Below are 27995 nucleotides of genomic sequence, written 5' to 3'. Positions count from 1 at the left end.
GCTTTTAAGACATTTTCTTGCAAAACCAGCATTGAAAGCATTTTTCAAAAACTTTACTTTAAATAATTTTACAGTGTTTCTATACAACACTGTACTACTATACTATATACACATATGTACATTATAAAGATAAATTACTATTACTATTTTTTAAATATGGTGTATCTCTTACAATTAACTCCAGCCTATGTTCTTATTATATGATTTTGATTCTATCTTAGTACTAGAAGAATTTGTGTTGAGTAAGCTATTATCTTTGTTCAAAGAGTCACTTAAATGACTTTTTGCTTTATAACTGTTATTATCTTGTGTTCCTGGTTTCAAATTATACTCCAAATTATTTATCAGGTTGAGCTTAGCATTTAATTCATTTTTCTTCTCATAACTTAATTTAGTCCTAGTATGATTTTGCACAAGTAATGGCAATGCTGAAGTAGACGTTTTACCTGTGCTATGATTGGAAGATGTGTCAGTACATCCATTATCACATACCTGCAGCAGCAATGGCATGCAGTTTAGACTATTTGTGGGACCAGAATAGTGCATCTGCGCTGGTGCTCCAGGTATATAATGACTTCTGTAATAAATATTTATTGAATTATTTATTTAAAAATTGTTTTTTAAACATTAAACCTATGATAACAAGAAGAGCTGAATGACATTAATGGTTTTATGAAATAATTAGTTATGATTCATTGAAAGAAGTTAATATAAATTATAATTAAATAAATATGAAAAATAATATATAAAAATAATATGTAACTAGTGGTGTATGACATCGTGCCTTAAGGCAAATTGCTGGAACTTCCAGGACTGTAACGTTCGAGAAATATTAAATGTTTTCAAATAGATTATTATAAATACTGTAACATTGTCTAATATTTATAAGAATTATATAAACTGAATTTCAAAGCGAGCATTAGAACTTCAGCTAGAATTAAAATTAAAATCTGAATTATTTTCGATATACAAAAAAAATTAAATATTTTTTCCAAAAGCAATTATTTTATTAAAACAAGCAGAAAGTTTTTTGAATCATTCAAATCGGATGCTTGGTTCTCTAAAAAACAGCCGTTTTTTGCACATTATCTCCAAAACGGCCTTTGCCAAAAATTAATCAGTGCATCTTTCTTTCAATAGGAATCGAATGTTTTTTTAACCATTCAAATCGGTTGATCTGTGCGCCCGAAAACGTGGACGAAAAATTGTATCCATAAATACATACATACATACACACACACGCACACCGTTTTTTTTTTAAGTATGCCAAAATGTTCAGAAACCTTCAAAACGTGAAGAAATGTAAAAAAATTCAATTTCGATTTTAGGACGATTATAATAACTTACTCTTCCGGAAGTTAAAAAAAAATACATCATGAAATTAAATTATTGTTAGTGTTAGATAATATAGTAGCAAAGTTTGCGCAGTCTTCAATTAGTACAAAATACGTATCCGGATTTATTTGAATTTTCAAAAATATCGTAGGTTCTTAGCCGCTAATTACATCAGTTGCATTTTTAAAATATGATTGGCAAAACACTGAATATTGAAATAGAAATTGACATGGTGGGTTTAAAGGAATCGATTCACGTTGAGTATGCAAAGTGCTATTAGTTTATTATATTATTGCCAAGGGTTTAGGGAAAAACGAGATTGAGGAACAATGAGCATAATAAACGCAAAACTTTCAAATGTTTTTTTAGCATATGTTTTACCACATTTTGTGTTTTCTACCAATTTTCAAATTCATTCAACTTTACTAGTTGAAAAATTCAAATATATATAATGTATAAAAAATGTAAAATTCATAAAAAGCGGTTGAACTTTATTAATGGTATTAACCCTTAACAAACGAATGTCGCCATAATTGCGACATTGTAAATATACATACTAAAAAATCTAATGCCGCCATAGTCTAATTTTGGCCTTTTTCTGTAATTTTCAATATGGCCACAATATCCTTAGAAAATAAATTTTATCAATGGTCAACAAGCAATATTATTAGAAGAATTCCATTCTATTCAAATACAATAAAGCGATATTAATTATGCACTTTCTCGAGCTCTGGAAATAAAGCACTATAGTGAGATGGACGGATTTTTAAGGAATGCATTTCTTAAAAACCCGTCGATCTCCTGGGCATAGTTTTAGATAATGCGTAGATAGGGGTACGACAATGGTTATTATTGAATTTTCTGTCCGATTTCAATGATTTAAAAAAAAATCAATTTACAGTACTAATGATGACATCCAAAACAAACCCATGAGAAATATATGAGCAATTTACAAATGCTCAACAAGTTTTCATTTATTAGAGATTATGAGAACAATTTATAAAGTCTTGATTGATACCCACCCTAACTTTGAAGCCTGATCATTCACCCCCTCAGTTTTCAAAATCTTCACAGCCAAAGCTATCAGGACGAACAAAATTAAAGCACCACAAATAGGAACCGCTATTGTTGCTGCTTTGAACCAATCATCATTGATGGCGTTTCCAGATGTCGACGTTTGACTGTCGTCATACAATTCAGTTCTTGTTACCCCGCCTGCAAAAATCAAAATGTGAACACGTCATTAAGCAATCGGCGCAATGACAAATACATATTTTTTAAGAATATAAGCATGGTTCTGCTAAAATCATTAAAAAAACGCATTCATTACACTCTTATAATAAATCTTGTGAAATAAAACCTTCATAATACAATTGAATGCACGGTTAATATGCCGTTAAAATTATTTAAAATACAGCCAAATATTTTATTCAAGGCTATCTCATAGTGTGAGCAATATTGATTCAGCCGTAAGATTATTATGTGGTTCTGATTATTGCAAGCATCATTGAAAATATAAAACCATCTTAATTAGCTTACCAGTATAAATTGTGCTTAAATTTCTGATGTCTAAATTGTCCACGTGATTGCACATATCCTTAAAGCAACACCACATCAAGCCAACATTAGAGGCATTTGCACCTCGCGACGCATTATAGCACTCCAAGCCTTGTTGCCTGGAATAAATTATTAACAATTAATAATATGCCGCAATGAATAATCGCAACAAAAATATTAATATGCATCTAATTGAAAAAATAACATAGTCTTGACGATTGATTTCTTAATAAAGGATTTCCTGATACACTTTGAGGTAAATATATACTAGTGCGGTCTGTTAAGAGTAAATAATAATAGTATATATATATATATATATATATATATATATATATATATAAACACATACACATACATATAAAAAATGTATTTTCTCAGTTTACTTTCATTGCGCTCTCTGTGTATTTTTATCAAGTAATGATAAGAAGATTTAATTGAAAATTATAAAATAGTTATATGAAAAATTTAAAGTTTTCGATACGACGGCTAAAATATTTGAATGGCCAAAAAAATATTATTTCATGCCACAATAATGCGTGATTGAAATAAGCATTTGATATCATTGAGCAATTCTTGTCCAGGCAATTGAACATAGCTATCTGAGTTGAAATCGAATTTTATGCTAATCGGTAAATTTAAAAAAAAAATAATGGCAATGATAATCCTACTATAGAATATTTTGGCTATTTCATTGCAGTGAATCATTTCATAAGTACTTCAATTATATATTAATATTAATACTAATTATATATTATATCGAGAATTATTTTGAATTTTGAAATTTCAACTATACATTGATAGTGACTATGTTGAGTTCGCGATTTTTGCTTTTTGTGGGTCTAAATGGGTCTAAAGAAAAAATTAATGCCTCTTCAATTAAAGCGTGCGATTATTGAAAAATATGAGGATGGCGAGGATGTAAGAGCGTGACAACTCATAGATAATAGAAAAAAAGGGGATGATAAAGGTTATAACAATAATTCATTTTCATTTCTGAGCTCTAAATATGGATAAAAATTACCCCGAAAAGGTTGCAACAATTCGAGCATGAGAATTGTTCAACGAAACATGTCCAAATTCTTCCTGCAATATCGTGAATAGACAGGAAAAAACAAATAAATTAATAAACAGCAAATTTAATTTTAATGTTTAAAAAATTTGACAAAAACCACAGTGCTGGAACGAATTAAAGGTATTTCAATGTATTTATATGGGAAAAATTGCTTCGAGATACGAGCGATTGGACGTACGAGCATGGTTACAGAAGGAATTAAACTCGTATGTCGAAGTAACACTGTATTTCTATATAAAAATATGAAAATTTTCAAGTTTTAATCTTTAATATATTATTTCGGTTTAATATTTGAAAAATAAGGAGAGTGCCAGTATAAATTCAACAATGCCACATACCACTAGTTATCAAATATATGAAACTAGTTAACTTCCCGTAGGGCAAGTTATAGTAATCGCAAAAAATCGAAAATGAAAATTTTTATATATTTCTACGTTTCAGAGGTTTCTGAATATTTTGGCATATCTTAGAAAAAATTGATGTATGTGTGTGTGTGTGTGTGTGTTCGGATACAAATTTTCATCGACGATTTCGGGAACACGGATGAAGCGATTTGAATAATTCAAAAAACATTCGATTCGTATTGATAAGGAGACGTGCTGATTAGTTTTTGGCGAAGGCAGGTCTAGCCGTTCCGAAGATACGGGGCAAAAAGTGCCAAAAGCGGTAATTTTTAAGAGAACGGAGCGTCCGATTTTAATAATTCAAAAAACATTTTACTTGTATTGACAAGGTGAAGAACCGATCAAATTTTCATAAAGGCAGGTCTAGCGGTTTCGGAGATCTAATGAAAAAAGTAAAAAAAAATGCCATTTGGCGGTCAAAAATGATCATTAGACATATGCACATCAAATTATCATATATTTTATAGAGATTTTAACAATAAGTATAAATTTGGTTTACATTCCTATGGGTTGTTCTGTACCAATGTTTATCCGTTAGACGGCTGGGCCGTTACGCGCTATGATATTTCTATATGCAGTCTATATGCAGTTAAAGCAGTACGATTGCTTTGAAAAAAATGTTCTGAATTACCAAAATATTTAAAAATAATTTTTTTTCAAAAAAAATTTTTTTCAAACGAAAGTGAATTTTTGTCAAAAATTTATAGTTTCTCAAAAATCTGATTTTTTCAGAGTAAATTTTTTTCAAAAATGTCAAAAAAAAAAAATTGGTACGGTAAGTTCCAGCAATTTGCCTTAAGGCTCAATGCCATGCACCCCACTAGTTTAACTTACAATTCGGCTAAAAATTCGATGCAACCGTGTCGTGCGCGATACGTGTCCTTTTGCTTGGCTTGGCTGCGATCGGCCGCGTCTGAGAAACAGCCGCCTCGTTCCGATCGGCACATGTAACTGGTGCCCACGCACACTGGCAGGTTGCAGTAGCACCGGACGGCGCCGACATCTGAAAGACGAACGAATTAGTAATTATCAACAGACCAACAGACCTATGAAGCGCTCTATACCCTAACTGTATAAACAACTTGGGTGCGTATGTTCATCCAGTGCAACGTATACCATTTGGGTACTACTGTTTGAAATTATAAATTCCACTTACTGAAAAAAGTAAGCACCCTCACCAAATACGTCAGGGGCCGTCCATTAAACACGTGAGCTAGTTTTTAAGCATTTTTTGAGCCCCCTCCCTCTTGGTGATACGTGGTGATATTCAAAATTACCCCCCTCCCCCACCAAACATCACGTGTATTTTTCGTTACATGAAAACTTTCTTCGATTCTTTTTTTGAAAATGTTTGATTTTTAAAAAAAAAATCAGTTAAAATATAAATACACGTGATATCTTACCATACCCCCCTTCCCAACGTGTTGTTTCGTGAGTTTTTGTCTAACCCACCCTCCCCCTAAAAAACCTCACGTGATTAATGGACGCCCCCTCAAGTGAAACATTTATAGTTACGTATTGCTAAAATTTTAAAGTTTTATTTCTAATATTAACATTACAATAATAACACTTTACTTCATTAAATAAGATTTCCTAAATGTTCGTTCTCCTCACTGAATAAGAACTCTACATTTTAGGTACTAGCGATGTACCAACTCGAATCAAGTGATTCGAATTATAGTTGGGTAACTCCGGAGTGAGTTAGGTCAGAGGATACAACCTCTCTCTCGGAGTTAATCCGAGCGGTGTTGTATCAGAGAATGTTTCATATCCGACTTCCTTAACCACTTCGGTACGGTGCCTACTGTCCAACAAATACTTTAATATACAAAGGAAAATGAACATGCTGTACTTTTAATTGCATGCCAATGGTATGGGCAGGAACAGAAATAAGTCAAGACAAACCTATTTGTTTCAACAAGCTTAATAAATATTACTAATGTGATTTACCATGCCATGTTTTCAAACAAATTATTACAACTCTCCTGTTTCTATATAAATGTTGTAGAAAAATTTAATTAACATTGAACAAACAAAAACAATAAATTTATAATTGCCAATAAAAATTGTGAACATTTTAAAAAAATATTTTTTTATTTTCCAATAGGCCCTATTGTCCTGCAAAATAGCAGCTTTGCTGGGTTTACAAAAATTGATTTGTTTTCTAATTTTGATTTTTTTATTTCAATCGATCATTGCACTCTATGATGAAAGCAAGGATGCGAATACACAAGAAGGACTATAGGAGCCTCAATGAATATCAATTCAATCTAATGAAAAATATGTAAAAAGTTTATTAACGCTTCTTTTTCTTAGCAGAAGAATGACAGCGAAACCAAGATTCGAATTCTATTTACAAATACATTTTAAAAGAGAAACACCGAGCGAAACCGAGCGGCGGTAGCAATCTGAAATCCACATAGATTCCACATGCATGTCACATTTTAATGAGAAGATTTTGACATTTCAAAAACATTATTGATTGAGTAGTAGTTGAAACTAGTGATGTATAAATCAGAATGTGTAATTTACAAATTTAAAAAATTTGAGTACATGGCATTTTGTAAATAAGAGATTCAAAAAAGACCATCGAATAACCCTACTGAAAAATGTAAATGAAATTTTGAGAATACGATTTTTTGCAGAAAAAAGAGTTTAAAGTCATTAAAAAAACAGAACGTCTTGAAATAGATTAATTTTATCCTGCTGGAAAAAACATAATTGCAAGGTACGTATGGTTCAAGCACTCGATCGAGCAACCACGGTAACATATACTAAAAAAAATTATTTATTTAAATTAATACCACTTTATACAAATATAACTTCATGTAAGAATAAGCTGAGCCTGTACGAATCGTCTCAAATTTTAAAAGTGAACGTTTTTTTCGTAGATTTTGTTAATTCTCTCCACCTTATTAATTCAATATCAATTTTATTTTTGTAAGTAGATCTCTGCAACCCAGAATTCTATGCTTCATCACTCACACATCTATAAATGTAAAAATTTCATATTTGTGATATAACAAAAGACTCGAACTCGAAAGCTTTTGGATGGTGTGCAGCAGGCATTAGAAGAAGCCAGGTTCGTTCAAGAATTCAGTCGAAGTCTGCGCAGTGCGCATATAAATTAGTTATTAATATTACTGCAGGTAGGTGCTTACAAATTGTGTTTGAATAATCGCAATGCTCTAGCGTAAATGCAAGCTCCTAAATGATTAATTGCAGGCAGCTCTCTTTTGCGTACAAGAATATCGTTATAAAATATACGATATACAGTTGTGATATTAAAACAAATACAAGGTTCGTGCATTAATCAGAAGAGAATCGAGCAAGAGCATTGACCATAACCACAAAAACACGTCTTTATATGGAGTCTTTAGTTCTACTGGGAGCTGTGTGAAATCCGATCTTGGATGTGTGCGAGCAAGAGCAAGAGAAACAGCCGCATTCGATAATTCATTAACATTCCGTTCATCAACATCGTACGGCTGCGGCACGTTATGTAAAACAAAATTAAACAGAAAAAAAATCATCGAAAAATATCATCAAGCAATTTCTAAAGCACTCGCAGACCGTGCCATAACTTGTGCAAACAAGCCAGGCACAAGTATCAAAATTTAAGCAGGAACTATCTTACCAATACTAGATCATTTCTATTCTGACCGCCAATTGGCATTTTTAACTTCCCGTAGGGTAGTTATAGTAATGGGCCGAAAATCTAAAATGAAAATTTTTGCATTTCTCGACGTTTTGAAAGGTTCTGAACGTTTTGTCATGCCTCAGAAAAAATGGATGTGTGTGTGGGTTTTGCATGTACGCATTTTTTCGTCCACATTTTCGAGCGCACGGATCAACCGATTTGAATGGTTCAAAAAACAATCGATTCCTATTGATAGGGAGATGTGCTGATTATTTTTTGGCAAAAGCAGGTCCAGCCGTTACGGAGTTACGAAGCAAAAAATGCAGAGAATACAAATCGAGGTTTTGAGAAAATGGAGTATCCTGATATAAAAAACATTCAAATAGTAATGATTGTGAGAAGTGGTGATTAGTTTTTAGCAAAGGCAGGTCCGGCCATTTCGAAGATACGTAGCTAAATGTGCAAAAAAATGGCAGTTTTTGAGTGAACTAAGCATCCGATTTGAATCATACGAGAAACTTTCTGTTTGTTTCAACAAAATAATTACTTTTGTAAAAAAAATTTGTTTTTATCTTTTTTTTTAAAAAAAATGTTTTTTTTTATATCGAAAATAATTCAGGTTTTAATTTTAATTCTGTTCTAATATACAAATAATTTCAACTTTGCAATTCAGTTTATATAATTCTTATAGATATTAGACAATGTTACAGTATTTATAAAAATCTATATGAAAACATTAAATATTCCTCAATTATTTCTTTACGGTACGGGAAGTTCCAGCAATTTGCCTTAAGGCACGATGCCATACACCACTAGTTTTTTACTTTTTTTTACTAGATTTGCCGAAACCTGTCTTTTCAAAAATATAATCAGTTCTTGAAATTAACACAAGCAAACTTTTCTCTGAATTAATAAAATCGGACGCTCTGTTCTCTTGAAAACTCAGTTACCGTTTTTGGCACTTTTTGCCCCGTATCTTTGAAACGACTTGACCCGCCTTTGACAAAAACTAATCAGCACGTCTGCTTATCAATAGGAATTTAATGTTTTTTAAATCATCATTAAAATCGGTTGAACTGTGTTTCCGAAATCGTCGACAAAAATTTGTATCCGATCACACTCACGCACATACATACATCCATTTTTTCTAAGGTACGCCAAATGTTTAGAATCCTCTGAAAGGTCAAGATATATAAAAAATTTCATTTTTGATTTTTTGCGATTACTATAATTAACCCTACGGGAAGTTAAAAATTATACGTGAGAAAGTGATTCAAAATTACGAAAGAACTATTCGTATAATAATTGTTAGCACGATTTCTCGGAATTACGATAAAATGCTCAATTCTGTTTCATTTATAATGACTATGCCATACTATAGCCGAAAAGACGATCAGTTAAGTACCTTTCGAATACCTTATTAACTTAAATTTTCTTTTTTCAAAATACATATAACGAACTGGTTTCGAATTTTATATCTATAATTTTCTAAGTATATAGAGTCGAAGTCAGAGATAATGATGATGACGAGTTGATTGGTTTGGGCCCTACGCATGGTAACATGGCAAAGCGCATGAGAAGCCGAAAATGTTCGGTGAACGACTGAGGAAGACAAACAGAGTCGTCTACTCCAGGGCTTCTAAAACTTTTTTATATAGCGACCCCCTTCAAGCTTAGGAAATTTTAAACGACCCCCTCCTCCAAATAATAAAATATATATTAACCGTTATCGCACTATTTTACAATGTAAATAAAATAAGAATTGAAGAATATGTACCCATTCATGTTATATATAATTAGAAACGTTGACATAAAACTATATATATATATATATATATATATATATATATATATATATATATATATATATATTAGAGATGGGTAACTCACTCCGGAGTTATCACTCCGATACAACTCCCCCCTCGGATTGATATTTAAAGTATAGTAATAGTATTTAAGCAGCAAAAAATATATAATATTGAATTTTTACTTTTACAGAAATATATAATTGTTTAAAAGTAATAATATGCTAATCGAAATACCCGATATAATATTAATTCTCGAATGGAAATAGCAGAAGAAAAATTAGAAAGCAGAAGTATTATTATTTAGTGAAAATATTTTATGATAAATGCTTTGCTGTTATTAGAAAGTTTACTATATTATTTTTATATAGAATTAATCCAAAAAACAATTATTTTCTCATCAAAAGAAAATAATTAAATTGAATTTGATTCGCAAGTTTTGCGTTTTTACTTTGGTCAACACTGTTAAAATTAGGAGTCATTGAGTCGATCATGTGGTCGACTGGTGGTAGTATCACTGTGGTGTGGTAGTATCATTTGTTAATTCGGTAAATTCTTCTTGTAGTTTTAAGTTTAAAAAATTAATTTCTTTCATTTCAATTGAAAATGGATTGCAAATCCATTGTTGTGTATCGAAATCATTGGGAAAATACCTAAGCATGTAAACTTCCATATTCTTCAAATGATTAATTATGATTTTTGTTATAGGAGTATCTTTTTTTGAAATATTGTTACAAATTATATACACGTCAGTAAATGGAAACATTTCGAGCGATCCACTTTCTACTCTGTTTTTCCATATAAGAATTATTTTAACAAAGGCCTCAAGTTAATAAATTAATATCATTGATTTTATTTAAAATATTGGCCAAATAGCATATTTGGCATATATAGCTTGAGAAAGCCATAAGTTATCGTGAAAATAATCGGCCTAATAATACTGATTTTAAAATTTTGTTTATAATGATTGAAAAGTATCAGATTTTTGCGACCCCTTTTCAGTAGTCTCGCGTCCCCCCTGGGGGTCGCGACCCACACTTTAAGAAGCCCTGGTCTACTCTGTCGGCAGGTATTTCGTGAACAGTTTCGCGGACCCCAGACCCTGGTCCCTGGCCCGGCACATGGGCGTGAGCACCGTGCTCTATAATTATGAGCATGGAATGTTTTGTTTCTCAAATTGGACAAAATTATAGAGCCGCAAGCCGAAACGACGGCGTACAAACTGAAACGCATATCGCTTCTAGGATAACAAACGAACTATAAGCCCAATCCCGTCCATATTGCGTTGCGGCAATTTTTCTAAAGTGTAACAAGTAATTAGTTTGAGACTTTTTGTACTTGATCAAACCAGGATATTCTCTAAATTAACTATTAATAACAACATAAAACTAACTTATTTTAATAAAAACTGATATTCAGCAAATTTCTTTCATATGGGAAGAATCGCTTGAGTCTAGATCCCAAGTTGACCTTTTCAAACTTTATAATACTACACCTATCCCCCGTTTTACACAGTACCCGTTTTAAATGTTTTCACACAAAATTATTACTGAATTATGATTTGCTTAATCTACAGCCACATTTTTATTGTTTTACTGTCAAAATACAACACTACAAAATGTATGTTACAGTTACAAATTGTTAGTAATCTATATCTGTGATGAAAATATGTAGATAAGATGAGAACTCTCCATTTTATGATCAGAACTAAATTTTATGTGTGTATAAGCTAGCTTGTTTGAAATACCAAAACAAAGAGTATCATTGTTTTTAATTAGTTTTAATCTATTTATTATGGAAATACGTAGATAAGATGGAAACTCTCTGTTCTATGATAAAAACTAAATTTTATGTGTGTATAAGCTAGCTTGTTTGAAATACCAAAACAAAGAGTATCAATGTTTTCAATTAATGTTTATATATAATTGATAGCATAAGGTGAGCAAAAACAGATTTATTTTTTACAAAATCTATAAATTTATAAAAAAAAATATAGTTCGACAATGACAAAAGATAAAAATAAAAAAACTGGAAAGTAAAGAAAAGATTATATCTTTACAAACCAGAACTTAAATTTTGAATCGAATATTTATTCAATGAATTAAGCTAGAGTAAAAACAATAATAAAACAAAACTCAATTAGAAGTAATGTGGCTGTTGGAATATCTTTTTACCACAATTATTGAGATAAATTAATATTCTTATAATTAATTAAATGTGTTTGATATTAAATATATCCATATATCTTTTTTGTTAAATATATTTGTTATTCATCATATTAAAAACTGTCGTTTTTTTCATACAAAGATGTAATTTTCGGGATAGCTGTATTATATTAAAAAAATATGAGAAAACGTAAAAAAAGCAATAAATAATATAATAACAGTTTGGCCAAACTCTTCTCATATTTTACAACTTTTGACCCTTTTCATTCGGAATGACTTAAAATGTAAAAACAAAAGTCACCTCTGGGAAATTATTTCAAGCAACATCTATAAAACGTATAACAACAATAGTTACTTATAAACATCTTTTTAGTAAAGTCAAGTAAATTGAGTAATTAAATGTTAAAATTGCAATAACTTACCCTAGGGCAAGTTAATAAAATTGTAAACGTAAAACTAGACATTTAGGTTGTAAAAGATTATTTATAATAAATTGTGTTAACAGTTTAAAATAGTGTTGAAAATAAATAACTTTTTTTAATTTTTGATGTGTTTTACTGACATGGAGTTCAAAACTAATTTATAGAGAACATAGATTTTCGATTTATGCTAATAAGTAAATGAATAAATAGTTATTTATTTAATAAAATAAATATTTATTTATTCTACAAAATAAATGGTTATTTATTTTTCAGCTAGTTTTGTAATAATTAATTGCATATTATCTGTTATAGTCTATATCAGATATCATGTTTTATATTTTTTTCATATTTTTTACGAAAAATGTACCTACTGTATTAGTAAATAGAATATGATTTAAAAAAAGATGAACTTATTATGAGAAAAGTGCATGAAATTTTTTTGTACATATTTTACTGTTACAAAATGTACTATATACATAGCAATTGAAGCAACTGAACAATGTATTTAAATATATATTTTTTCATTATCTCTTTTATTTACAACTGTCCAGTAAAGGACATTCAATAAATTTGTCGAATTTACAATAGTCGGCCGAAAAGGGACATTGTATACTACAAGAGCATGTTGAAAAAAACAACTCAGTAGTTGTTTTTCCATTCGATATAAAATTCACAATATTTTATTGATAATTATATAATTTTAACTATTTACTTATTAAATAATGATTAAGTTATTTCCATTTTTTATGTATTTAAAATTGGTGAATTCTTTTGAACTGCAGATAAATTAAAAATACGTAAACCCTATCGTTCGGTTTAACATTACGTTAAGTACAGAATTTAAGGTTTGAAATATTGTTTACTTCTTTGTTTGCATGTTTCTTCAAGATAAAAAATGCCACCTCAGTAAAAGCACGCAGACGTATACCTGTTTCGAAATAGAGCGCACAGATAGCACGTTGCATTTATCTCGAACAGGTATAAGCTTTTAAAATGATTACAGAAAATAAATAATACACTTTTCGATCCCTTGCACATATACCTAGACTTTGGATGACCAGTTATAAAGATAATATTGTATATGCATTAATTGATTCATTCGTTGACATAATGACTAATTGACTTTTATCTTTATTATTGTCCGATTGCTGTTAGCTGTGCTACAAGCTTCCAAGACGAAGCTAAGTAGTAATACGAACTGCTAATTTGATACTTGATATAAATGTATTGCACACAATGAAAAATATTTTATATCATGATTCATAAATTTGACGATTTGACGAAAAAAATACTATTGCGAAACAATCATTCTTCGCGTAAGAACATTAAAATATTTAAATATTTCATTTGAGTTACTCTTCATTAAATAGGAATATTCACAAGAAAGAATGTATTTTCGCATCGGCAAGTGACTATCATTTCTAAAGTGTGTTAAAAACCGTTACATCGGTCAGTTACAAACATGCAACGCATACGAATGAATATGAATTCTTAAGAAATAAATTTATAAAGTTAGCAAAAAAAAATTGGAAATTTTAATTTAAATATGACACATTAAAATTTAGTTTGATCTAAAAATGATTTTGTGATCATTTAGGAGACTTTGTCATAATAAATTTGCTTCACATTCCTAAGAATCACTAAAAGAACATATTAAACTAGTAGGCAATGAACGTTTTTACTATCCATTTTTTTACCACTTGTTTATTAATATTATTATAATACAAAACAAAAATTAAAAAATAAAAAAGTTGAAAATTGGAAAACTGGCAGCTGATGAAGTGGGTGGTCTCAAAAAATTGGCACCTCAGTCTTGACATGATTTCAGCCCTCCTAGCCATCGGAAATGCAAAAGATAATAAATTTATTAATCTACAATGATGTCGCAATCGCCCTAACTAGCGATGAGTAAAAAGTATTTTTTTGCAAATTGGCGACTGTTTGAAAAAAAAGTGTTTTTCTTTACTGTTTTTTGAGTTTCTCGAATTTTTTAAAAATAGTAAAAATTGGAATTTGGGGATAATCCTAGTTCGGGTTATAGATAGGTCTATAAACAAGACTCTCTGAACATTTCAAGTGAATCGGTCGATTAAAACCCGAGAAATCGTGTCAACAGTACTAAAAAAGTCTGTTCTGAGAAAAACGCATTTAAAGTTTTGTGTGAAGTCAAACCAGTATCGAGTCAGTAAAATGCCTATATCTCCGAATATAATTCAAATTTTCAAAAGCCCATATTTTTAGATAGTTAAACTTCGAAAATATGAAATAAAAAAAATTTTGATTTTTTCTACACTAGAATACCACCTTAAAAGCAATCGCGCTGTGTAGCTATTTTAGAGTAAAAAGATCGATGTGCTTAAGCGCCGCGGATAAACATTGGTACAGAACCCATAGAAATGTAAACAAAATTTTTCTTTTCTATATTACAATATCTATATTTCATAATTTCACAATGTGTACATGTCTAATGATCATATTTGACCGTCATTTGCCAATTTTTGAAACATTTTCCACCGTATATCCGAAACCGCAGAACCTGCCTTACTAAAAATTTAACCAGTTCTTCACTTCGTCAATACGAATAAAATGTTTTGAATCATTCAAATCGGATACTCCTTTATCTCAAAAACTGAGTTACCATTTTTGGCACTCTTTGTCCCGTATCTTCTAAACGGCTAAACCTGCCTTTGCCAAAAACTAATCAGATCATGTCCCCGTCAATACAAATCGAATGTTTCTTAAATTATTTAAATCTGTTCTGATTCTGATTCAAATGTGATCCGTGTTCCCGAAATCGTCGACAAACTATTGTATCCGCACATTCACACACATCCATTTTTTCTAAGGTAGGCCAATATGTTCAGAAACCATTGAAACATAAAAATATACAAAACAAAAATATTAGGATTTTTTCGAATACCCCTATGAGAAGTTAATAATTGGGGAAAATATAATTTAAAATCAGATTTAAAATAAAGCATTCTTCTAAATAATTAACTGCCTATGGGGTGAATTAAAGTTGAAGCTTTAAATTAGTTTCAATTTGAACTAGTTGGAAGGCAGGCGCCTAGTCCAGTCATTTGGTCGTTTTGCTGGTACAGTACTCCGGGAATTCTGAAAATGGGTGATTTTATAGATTTCGAGGTGCTCTTTACGAAAATCAACTTTGCCACCTCAAATTTGAACGGCAAGTTGCCGCCATATTAAAAAAATGGCGTCAAAAAACAGCTTTTTTAAAATATCTCCTCTCTGGCTCATTCTACGATAAAAGTATCTATGTACGAATTAAACTAGATAAAATTTTCTACAATTCTTTAGAAAACCGTTTTTTTTTGTAAAATTGATAGTTTGAGAGTACGGTCGCCTCAAAGTCTTTGCTGCTCTCACCGTAGTATCAAATCTCTCCATATATAACAGCACTTCGAACTTGACGACATTGTCTCTAATAATTAAATATTTTAAATGTTAAATTAAGCGAATAAGATCTAGAAATAAAATAATTCAAATATTTTTCGTTTTTTTGCTTTATCGTAGAATCAGCCAGAAAGAAGATATTTTAAAAAAGCTGTTGTTTGACGCCATTTTTTCAATATGGCGGCAACTTGTTAAAATTTGAGTTGGCAAAGTTGATTTTCGTAAAGAGCACCTCGAAATCTATGAGATTACCAATTTTCAGAATTCCCGGAGTACTGTACCGGCAACAGCCTTTTTTTGCACCAAATGACTGGACTACTACTGTTACGATTCAAACCGCAATTCAAACAAGCTACTTTAGCCAGTATTCGGAGGGTCATATCTTGTGAGTCACATGGCTGTCAGTGAGAACGTCAGGGTGGCGAGCGCACGATACAAACGGCTTATGACCCATCCGACTCGAACGCGAACAAGCGCCGGCGCCGGCGCCAGCAACGACGCACGCTCGACCGAGTCTAGACTACCAGACAATACTATCAGCCGCACTCGCACTACACAACACTACATTTGACTACTACTAGGGACGCGCAACTGTTCATCAAAGTGACACTGTATATCTATTTAACAGACTTATTAAAGTTTCAGACAAAAAACATTAATTATTATTATCTAAACTAGTGGGACGCATGGCATCGTGCCTTAAGGCACATTGCTGGAACTTCCCGTACCAATAATTATTTTTTTTAAAAAGATTAACATCTTTGAAAAAAAAATTACTCTGAAAAAATTAGATTTTTGAGAAAGTAAATTTTTGAGAAAAATTTACTTTATTTTGAAAAAAAAAAGATTTTAAAGAAAAATTTATTTTGAAATATTTTGGAAATTCTGAACTTTTTGTCAAATCAATCGTACTGCTTTAACTGCATAGAGACGAAATATCGAAGCGCGTAAGCGCCGCGTCGTCGTCTAACGCATAAATATTGGTAAGGAACAAATAGGAATGTAAACAAAATTTATACTTATTGTTAAAATCTCTATAAATTATCTGATAATTTGATGTGCATATGTCTAATTATCATTTTTGAGCGCCAAATAGCATTTTTTTTTACTTTTTTCATTAGTTCTCCAAAACCGCTAAGCCTGCCTTCATGCAAATTTGATCAATTTTTCATCTTGTCAATACAAGTAAAATGTTTTTTGAATTATTCAAACCGGACGCTCCGTTCTCTTAAAAACTGAGTTACCGTTTTTGGCACTTTTTGCCCCATATCTTCGGAACGTCTAGACCTGCCTTCGCCGAAAACTAATCAGCACGTCTCCATATCAATATGAATCGAATGTTTTTTGAATTACTCAAATCGCTTTATCCGCGTTCCCGAAATCGTCGACGAAAATTTATATCCCCCCACACACACATACATCCATTTTTTCAATGGATATATGTATGCCAAAATGTTCAGAAGGTTCTGAAACGTAAAAATATATAAAAATTTTCATTTTCATTTTTTTGCGATTACTATAACTTACCCTACGGGAAGTTAATAAGAGTTATTTGTTTCGTTAGCATATTATTAGTACAATGTTAAGAGCTCATTTTATAGTGTAATGTTTCTTGTATTTGCATATATATGTATTTTACACCCAAACATGGATAATTGGTAATTTAATAACTTTAAATGTGATAGATAAATAACAAATAAAATAAGTACAAGTAACCCTCGCATAACACGGTACTTCTATAACACGGATTCGCTCTTACACAGTATAAAAATTGATTCCATCCCCCTTAGCACGGTTTTAGAATTTAGCAAAAACTTAATAAAATAAAAAATATAGTGAAATCTATAAAAATCAAACGTTATTTAATCTAAAACTAGTAAAATCTACTACTAATATTGATACTTATTATTCGAGTACGTACGTTCTATAGATAAAAAATTCTAGGCTTATCCGAACAATTAGTCAATTAGTCAAGATCCTTTAAATAATATGAGCATAAAATTTTAATAGTGATAACTTTGCATGTGATAAATATATAAATATCTTTTCGCTAAAAGCAACTAATCGCAAATATTTTTTTTGCAAAAAATAATGGACGGATATGAAGGTAGTACGGAAAACTGCTTAGAGAATGAGGATATCTTGCAAAAAAGGATTATGTTGATTGTTGGGTAGCACTTATCAGTCAATTATGACAAAAAATCACATAATTCATGTAACGTATATTACTACTTAAAAATAATAATAAGTATAACAATATTTATTATAAAATCATGATATGTAGCTTAGTATTTTGAATTCTTGTAACGAAACCGCTCTTTTTGTACCAGTTCTTTGTCCCGTATAATACGGACTCGCATAACACGCAACTTTTTGGAAAGTAACTACCGTAACATGAGGAGGTTACCTGCATACTAGATATTGTATATAATATAAACTGGGTATGTAAGCTATTTTAGGAAAATAGAGAAAGTTGAGATTTCTTGTTAAAGATTGACCGTTGATTAAAATAAAATTATGAAGTATAATAAACTTGTCTTGCAAAATTAAAATAGAATCAAGCGGTTCTGAATTACATAATAAAAAATACAGCATTCAAAATCCTCGACCCTAACTTGTTTTCCACAAATACATAAAATAATATCAAATATCAAATTGAGTAATTTTTTAACTGCCCATAGGGATGCATATTTATAATATGTATATCTTCATACTTGCATATCTTCAAGTTTCGAAGGTTTCAAAACATTTTGGCATACCTTAGAAAAAAAATTGATACGTGTGTGTGTATGAACAAAATTTTTCGTCCGCGATTTAGGGCGCATCGATCAACCGATTTTAATAATTCAAAAAAGAGTCGTGTGAACCTACTGATGAGGAGACGTGCTGATTAATTATTGGCAAAGGCAGGTCCAGCTGTTTCCTATATAAAACATCGCTGTCCAATTTATAAGCTCTTATATTTTGTCTATAAAATTTGAAAACATTTAAAATTATTCGAATATTTCATTGAGGTGTACGGGCCGAGCCTTAAATCACTATGCCATGCACAACAAGTTTAATTTTTATTTTATATCATAATCATTGAAATCGCTTGACATATATTTTTTTAAATTATTCTATTTTAAATTACAAAATAAATCGAGATATTTGCAATTTTGAGTGAATTTTGATTACTATTGTTTAATTCTTGATTAGGTTTAGATAAAAGATGAACACTAATTTGCAACATTGTAAACTAATTTAGATAATAGGGGTGATACTTCAAACTTGTTTTAATAGTAAATAGTATTATTTAAATCTAATGCATTTCATATTGAATAAACCACAACCAAATTCATTTAAGCGCCTTTATTAGCATATATAATCTCATTCTGTTAAAAATTGAGATACTATTTAAATTTTTCGACTCGCTTTAGGTTTTCGAATGAAGCCCACGCAATTTACATTTCATTGATACTGTTTATCAATATTAAAAGGATCGCAATAAGATTGATAGTTATTACTTTGGAATAGCAATTAGGGTGTTTTTTGTGATCCCGGGCAGCCGGGAACATGTTTCGTGTAATCATTCCATTAGCGGGACTTTTGTTGACATCGAAGGTAAAGAGGCAAAACTCCAAAGACAATCGAAAAAATAACAGGCGTCCGCTTATCTCGTTGCCGCAGACGCCTTTCCGAGAAATTCAAAGAGTCCATTTAACTGCCCTCGCACAAGCTGTATATTATCTCATTTGCCCCAAAATATCGTATAGTCTGAAATAGATCGGACTCTAGAAGAAAGCTCTGTGAAGCTTATTAAAAGGACATTAATTTCTTTATCTATACTGTTTTTAGTTTGAATCGAAAACTTTACTTAATGGTGCAAGGTACTTTAAGGCAAATTGCTGCAACTTCGCCTGTAGTAAAAATAGTTCGCGTAATAAAAATAAATAACTAGTAGGGCGCATGGCATTGGCCTTAAGGCAAATTGCTGGAACTTCCCGTACTAAATATTGTTATTTTTTATAAAAACAGTTAACATTTTTGAAAAAATTTTACTTGGAAAAAACTAGATTTTTGAGAAACTATAAATTTGACAAAAAATTACTTTTTTTGAAAAAAAACAATATTTTCTTTATTTTGACATATTTTGAAAATTCTGAACTTTTTTCAAAGCAATCGTACTGCTTAACTGCATAGAGATGAAATGTCAAAGCGCGTAAGCGCTGCGCCGGCGGCTAACGGATAAACATTGGCATGGAACCCTTAGGAATGAACAAAATTTATACTTATTGTTAAAATCTCTATAAAATATCTCATAATTTCATGTGCATATGTCTAATGATCATTTTTGACCGCCAACTGGCATTTTTTTTTACTATTTTCATTAGATCTCCGAAACTTCTAGACCTGCCTTCATGAAAATTTGATCAGTTCTTCATCTTGTCAATGTTTTTTGAATTATTAAAATCGGACGCTCCGTTCTCTTAAAAACTGAGTTACCGTTTTTGGCACTTGTTGCCCCGTATCTTAGGAACGGCCAGACCTGCCTTCGCCAAAAACTAATCAGCACGTCTCCTTATCAATACGAATCGAATGTTTTTTGAATTATTCAAATTGCTTCATCCGAAATCGTCGACGAAAATTTGTATCCGCACACACACACACATACATCCATTTTTTCTAAGGTATGCCAAAATGTTCAGAAGATTTTGAAACGTAAAGATATAAAAATTTTCATTTTCGATTTTTTTACGATTACTATAACTTGCCCTACGGGAAGTTAATAATTATGAAACACGAGTAATAACAATTATTTTAAATATTTTAAAATAATCAATATAAATACTGTAAATTTTATTGTCATAGTTTATATGTGTATGTATAATATAAGTGTATATAATAATAACAATAATAATATTTAGGCGACTTTTATCTATGTTTATCTACAAAAAACGATAAAAGCAATATGCTTTTTAAATCAGTCCAATCTGATGCGCTTTTGCAGACGCCTTTCTGAGATGTGCTGATTAATTTTTGGCAAAGAAAAGTCCAGCCGTTCCAGAAATACAGAGCAAAAAGAGCAAAATCAATCAGTTTTCTCAAAACTGCTTTGCACTTTTTACTCCGTATCTCCGACAAACACAATTACTCACTCAACCGATGCGAATCAATTCTTTTTGAATCATTCTAATCGGACGTGCCGTTCTTTCAAAAAGTGGTTGGTTTTACGCTTTTTGCTACGCATTTCCGGAACGGTCTCTTTGCCATCTCTTTGCCAAAAATTAATCAGCACATCTCTCCATCAATACGAATCGAATGACTTTTGAATCTTTCAAATCAATTGATCCGTTTTCCCAATATCTTCGACGAAAAATTATATCCAAACACACACATACATACTACATACTACACATGTACCAATTTTTTCTGAGGTATGCCAAAATGTTCAGAAGGCCTTGAAACGTAGATATAAAAAAAATTTCGTGGTCGATTTTAACGTACGGAAAGTTAATTATGTATCGCTGACACACGAAATAAATATTTTTATAACATTAAAATAATTTACCTTATGGTACAAGGAGATTGAAACGACAATGGCCTTTAAACTTAGTCTTACATTAGGTCTAATATAATATTATCATAGTAATTGTTAAACTGAGATCTCATTGGAGCTCTTCTTAGGGATCGCTCTTAAATATTGTCATTTTAGCTCATAGGAATCTTTATGTATTTCTGATTGCTAAATAAAACGAGTTAAAATAAAATAAAAAATTGAAATAATTTATAATATTAAAAAAAAAGACAACGTAGGAATTAACGTGCAAACTCTTTGGCTATCGGCCCATGATCATTTACGCATATGTACGTATATACCTGTAAGAGCGCACTTTAAATTACTAAGAATATTTCATTGATCAGGATATCCTATCAAAAATTCTTTGGTTCCCGACAAAAAAGTCGAATGTGACTAAAAGCGCAGATAGCACAGGCGCCGCACCGGTCCCAGTTCTGCCGATAAACCGAGTAATGGCTTCGACTTGAGTGCTTTTTAAGAATGGACATCGACGTCATGACGGCGCGGACGTTTTATCACTTGGGTCTAAGTAGACCAACGCAATCGGCTGTAATTACTTCATATATTTCTTCTACAGGTACGACCATTATAGATTGTCCTTAGACAGGCATTAGCCAAATAATTTCTTTCGTTGTAAAAAAGCAGGCGAAAGCTAAAATACTGTGGAAACCGTTTAGTATGACATCGAAGATACACGGCAAATACGTCATTATTATGCGGACGTCATACAAACGTTTTTGTAGAAAAAACTTTCTTGTAAATATTAAATATTTATGTATTTAAGTATTTTAATAGAATAACATAATAACTGCATTGCGTTCGTATACATACTTATTAAATAACTAGTGGGGTGTATGGCACCGTGCCTTAAGGCAAATTGCTGAAACTTTCCGTATCGTAACAAAATGTTCGAGAAATATTAAATATTCCAAATAGATTATCATAAAAATTGGTAACATTGCCTAATATTTATAAGAATTATATAAACTGAATTGCAAAGTTGAAATTATTTGTGTAAAGTATATTAGTATTTTAGTCAGAATTAAAAATAAAATCTGAATTATTTTCGATATACAAAAAATTTTTTTTTTCTAAAATCAATTTTGTTAAAACAAGCAGAAAGTTCTTTGAATCATTTAAACCGGACGCTTAGTTCTCTCAAAAACATTGCATATTTAGCTCTGTATCTTCGAAATGGCTGAGCCTGCCTTTGCCTAAAACTAGTAACCACTTCTCCTAAGCATTACTAATTGAATGATTTTTAGATCATTCAAATCGGATGCTCCGTTCTCTCAAAAACTCGATTTCTATTTTATGCACTCTTTGTTCTTTATCTCCGTAACTGCTGGACGTGCCTTTACCAAAAACTAATCAGCACATCTCCCTATCAATAGAAATCGAATGTTTTTTGAACCTTTCAAATCGGTTTATCCGTGCGCCCGAAAACGTGAACGAAAAAATGCGGACATACAAAACACACACACACACACACACAAGCACACATCCAATTTTTCTGAGGTATGCCAAAAGGTTCAGAAACCTTTAAAACGTCGAGAAATGTAAAAAATTTCAATTTCGATTTTTGGACGATTACAATAACTACCCTACGGGAAGTTGAAATTTGTACTAATTAATGTACGTTATTTAGTGCATTATGTACATACAAATGTATATTTAAATGTAAGTACAATTTGTTATTTTTGCATGTTTTTTCTCTTTATATTATTGTAGAGACAGTCTCTAATACTATTGTATATATAATTTTCATATCTTCAGGCTGTTAAAGAATTTCGGTTTGTGAAGTAAAGGAATTGCTTGTCGGTCATTACAACAAGCATTTTAAAACAATAAAATTAAAATGAAATTTTTAAAAAAATAAGAATTTTAATAAAAACCAAACATTGTGTGTAAATACGTCATAATAAACGGTTGGTCAATATATGCGAGGTCATACTAAGCGAATTCTATTGTATTTTAGATAGATTTCGTACAGACGGTGTAAAAGATTTTCGAAAGTTATTTAAGGTTTAGTATAGAAACAAAAGATTGCAAACATTCAAGTAACGTTTCTGGCGTTCCCTTTATAAAGAATTGTAATTCGATAATAATACTCACAATTTGATTAAACATAGACAATTAAAGACGTCAGTAAAACTGTTATAAAAAACAAGATGTGTGCATAAATACTATTGAACCAAAATCGGATATCATAGCTTGATACCTGATTCTAAAAACAAGCCGCATCATAAGATAAAAATTACTTATTTAAAATTTAAGTCAATATATGTAGATAATTGATATAATCATATCCATTAAAATATCATCACCAGTCTTTTGGTTAATCCGAAATTTTCTGCAAAGAATTTGGCATTATAGGTTGAAGCACAACCTTGAGCACTTTCACTAAAATTATGTTCATATATCGATGTGCAACTGCTTTTGCCATTATAAAATTTTCTAATTATGTTGAATACCTAGGTATGGAACCCCACATCACAACAAAAATTGTAACTATCAAATCCAGAGTTAGCTAACTTTATCGGCTTATCGAATATACATCAAAATTAGCACTCGAAAACAAATATAGTTTATAAAACGATAATAATTCTCATCTGGTCGTACTGAATAGAGCTTTGGGGCTGCTCTAGCCATCAAAAACTACTCAGAATGGATAACAGGTGAATCCTGGCATGATAGAAATAAAATTCTGCAGGACGAATAAATGTGCATGATATACAAGCATTATAAAAACGGATCCACACCAATCATCCTTACAAATGAGAAAATCACCCCAACTCACTTGTTGCTCCACTGCTCCTTACCCCAGAATTAAGAAGACTTAAAAAATATTTGACCTATAACTGATCCAATAAATTGTACTAACATTTAGTAATTACCCACTGGGAAATTATCATATATTAGATACAATTTATTACTATCTATAATTGTTCGGACGTATTTTGGTTTCATTATATTGGCCATGAATGTGACAATCTTCATGGCATTGAGTTTTATACGGGTTCCCCTGGTAGAAGGAGTAGCGGATAGTTTGATGGAACTAATTGTACAATCTAAGATTAAAGTCCGCGGATAGTTTGATGGAACTAATTGTACAATCTAAGATTAAAGTCCGCAAAACAACATGTAAATAACCAATAAATATATCTTCTTTCATTATAACTTAGTAACAAATCAGTGATTGTAATAAGAACTGCAACAAATACTTAATATATCAACAAATCGTGTCTAATACAGTCCACAGATACAAGGGTTAAATTATAACCCAACAACAAATTTCATAACTACGTTATATAAATACTTCAAGTATTACGTAAGCAGATTTATTACAATTATTTACCCCCCATCCCCCTTTGTCAGCAAAAGTAAGCAAAGCTCTTACCCCCTACCCCCATGCTTACGTAAACATTTTGCAATTAATGTAAAAAAATAAAAATACTACCGATGACGTAATCAACCAGACTCCCCTGCCCCCCATGTCAACACAAAATAAGCAAATCAACAACCCTTCCGCCCCCCTATAGTGCTTACGTAATACTTAAACGGCCCCTTAATGTAAATCAAAATAACTCATAGAATGTAATTAATGTTCTGATTGTTATTAATAAAAGAAATAAAAAATCCATAATACAACCAAAAATTTGCACTCAAAACTTTAAACCAGCAATTTACTCAAAACTTTTATAGTGTCGAACAATAGAAACTAATTTAATGAACATAGAATACAAATTAACTCCATAAAATAATTATTGTAAAATTAATTTAACAACACGTACTGATACTTTTCAGTGTAAAATCCTGCAATATTCAAGTTTATGATGTTTTTAGATAACTATTCCAACCGAAGTTTTCAGCAGTCAGGGTTAGCAAGCACGCACTTGGCTGATTCGGTTTAGTTTGGTTTGGATCTAAAGACACTGAAGAATACTACTAGATTTTTTGGTGATTACGAATTATATGATTTTACCGGATAGATTATTGACTCATAAATATTACATAAACTAAAAAAATACAATTTTTATTATAGTACATACTATTTGCGCAAAAGTCGACCCAAAAATCAGGCTATAGAAAACAAAATTAAATTGTACAAAGTAAAAACCAAAACTAGTAGGGTGTATGGCATCGTGCCTTAATGCAAATTGCTGGAACTTCCCGTACCGTAACGAAATGTCCGAGGAATATTAAATGTTTACAAATAGATTATTATAAATATTGTAACATGGTCTAATATTTATAATAATTTTATAAACTGAATTGCAAAGTTGAAATTATTTGTTTAAAGTATATTAGAACTTTAGTCAGAAATAAAAATAAAATCTAAATTATTTTCGATATAGAAAAAAAAAATAAAATAAAAAAATTGAAACGATTTTTTTTCCAAGATCAATTATTTTGTTAAGACAAGCAGAAAGTTCTTTAAATCATTTAAATCGGACGCTTAGTTCTCTCAAAAACTGCCATTTTTTGCACATTTAGCTCCGTATCTTCGAAATGGCTGGGCCTGCCTTTGCCAAAAACTAATAAACACTTCTCCCAAGTTTTTTAGATCATTCAAACGGATGCTCCGTTCTCTCAAAAACTCGATTTCTATTTTCTGCACTCTTTGCTCTTTATCCGCGTAACTACAGGTCCTGCCTTTGCCAAAATCTCCCTATCAATAGGAATCGAATGTTTTTTGAACCATTCAAATCGATTGATTCGTGCGCCCGAAAACGTGACCGAAAAATTGTATCCATACATACATACACACACACACCATTTTTTCTGAGGTATGCCAAAATGTTCAGAAACCTTCAAAACGTCGAGAAATGCAAAAATTTTCAATTTTGATTTTTTGACGATTACAATAACTTACCCTACGGGAAGTTAATAAAAGAAATAAAAATGTAGCAGACCAAAATGTAAAAAATACTTAGAAAACAATTGCATTTCGCGTAATAACCTGAACCATGTTTTAAGGATTTCGAATTATTCTGTAGTAAAATCGGTTAACAATCACGATCTTTATAATACAGTAGAAACTCGTTTATCCGGGCCTCGGTTATAAGGATTTGCGATTATTTGGACACCCAATCGCGACCAATTTATATGTATGTAGTACATACATATAAATACTACAATACTATGTACATACCTACAATTCGAATTTTTGCATGATGAATGCTGCAGTTTAGTATTTGTATGTAATGTAATCTAAGAAACTATGTGTGTATATTATTTGAACACCTAATTGCGACCAATTTATATGTATGTAGTACATACATATAAATACTACATACTATGTACATACCTACAATTCGAATTTTTGTATGATAAATGCTGCAGTTTAGTATTTGTATGTAATGTAATCTAAGAAACTATGTGTGTATATTATTTGGACACCCAATTGCGACCAATTTATATGTATGTAGTACATACATATAAATACTAAATACTATGTACATACCTACAATTCGAATTTTTGCATGATAAATGCTGCAGTTTAGTATTTGTATGTAATGTAATCTAAGAAACTATGTGTGTATATTATTTGGACACCCAATTGCGACCAATTTATATGTATGTAGTACATACATATAAATACTAAATACTATGTACATACCTACAATTCGAATTTTTGCATGATAAATGCTGCAGTTTAGTATTTGTATGTAATGTAATCTAAGAAACTATGTGTGTATATTATTTGGACACCCAATTGCGACCAATTTATATGTATGTAGTACATACATATAAATACTACATACTATGTACATACCTACAATTCGAATTTTTGCATGATAAATGCTGCAGTTTAGTATTTGTATGTAATGTAATCTAAGAAACTATGTGTGTATATTATTTGGACACCCAATTGCAACCAATTTATATGTATGTAGTACATACATATAAATACTAAATACTATGTACATACCTACAATTCGAATTTTTGCATGATAAATGCTGCAGTTTAGTATTTGTATGTAATGTAATCTAAGAAACTATGTGTGTATATACATAAGAAAGTGTTAATTTCTTAATGAGTATTGATTTTCGTTGATATTTATGTATGTATTTGATATTTTTAATAAATACACAAAATTCGATTATCCGATCGCCCATCGACAACAATTTGTCCGGTTAATTGAGTTTCTACTGTAAAACTAAAATGATCACTTAAAAGTATCCACACACACACACACACACATATAAACAAATGTATATAATATTTTACCTATATTATTTAAATTTGAACTGACGGCTGGTTTGTTCGAAAGAATCCATTCTTGATCTTGCAACGCATAACTTGACTTAATAAGCAACTCACACAAGCATAACACTACTAGAAACAGTGTCCACGCACGTCGGTTGTAGAGAGCCATGGCTATTAATTAATGAATACGAATAAAATAATAAATCACTATCATCACGATATAGGAATGTGCTGTACAGTTCCAATTTACGACATGATTTTAGTGTAAAACATTGTAACTATTTGACACACAACAAATCACAACACACATCAAATCACCGGCCGTACGCGTCGTCGAACGCCAAGAACCAAAATAAACGCTTGAATTGGAATAGCGAGGTATGCCCTGCCTGGCGCTGGCGCTGGCG

General features: G+C 31.0%; 1 protein-coding gene across 1 annotated transcript; it reads right to left on the bottom strand.

The window, feature by feature from the left end:
• Positions 1–3: 3 nt before the first annotated feature.
• Positions 4–27992, bottom strand: LOC113385226. The gene is made up of 5 exons (XM_026623056.1): positions 27610–27992; positions 5203–5371; positions 2875–3011; positions 2358–2550; positions 4–577 (listed from the first exon to the last, which is right to left on the bottom strand). Exons 1-5 carry the CDS (start codon positions 27755–27757, stop codon positions 175–177), a joined length of 1050 nt encoding a protein of 349 aa, XP_026478841.1. The 5' UTR covers positions 27758–27992; the 3' UTR covers positions 4–174.
• Positions 27993–27995: the final 3 nt, after the last annotated feature.

This window comes from Ctenocephalides felis, unplaced genomic scaffold, assembly GCF_003426905.1.
Source record: "Ctenocephalides felis isolate EL2017-DRISC unplaced genomic scaffold, ASM342690v1 CF-g0.4_SCAFFOLD_03571, whole genome shotgun sequence".
NCBI classification, from domain to species: Eukaryota; Metazoa; Arthropoda; class Insecta; order Siphonaptera; family Pulicidae; genus Ctenocephalides; species Ctenocephalides felis.
Note: the sequence above shows the minus strand (reverse complement) of the source record. Positions and strands in the feature narration are given on the sequence as shown.

What these genes read in the sequence shown, in the direction of transcription:
- LOC113385226 (XM_026623056.1), bottom strand. Translation starts at nt 27,757, where the DNA reads ATGGCTCTCTACAACCGACGTGCGTGGACACTGTTTCTAGTAGTGTTA. An exon ending in ATCGAATTTTTAGCCGAATT is followed by an intron (nt 3,012 to 5,202) that starts GTAAGTTAAACT and finishes AATTTATTCCAG; the next exon opens with GCAACAAGGCTTGGAGTGCT. An exon ending in GATCAGGCTTCAAAGTTAGG is followed by an intron (nt 578 to 2,357) that starts GTGGGTATCAAT and finishes TATTTATTACAG; the next exon opens with AAGTCATTATATACCTGGAG.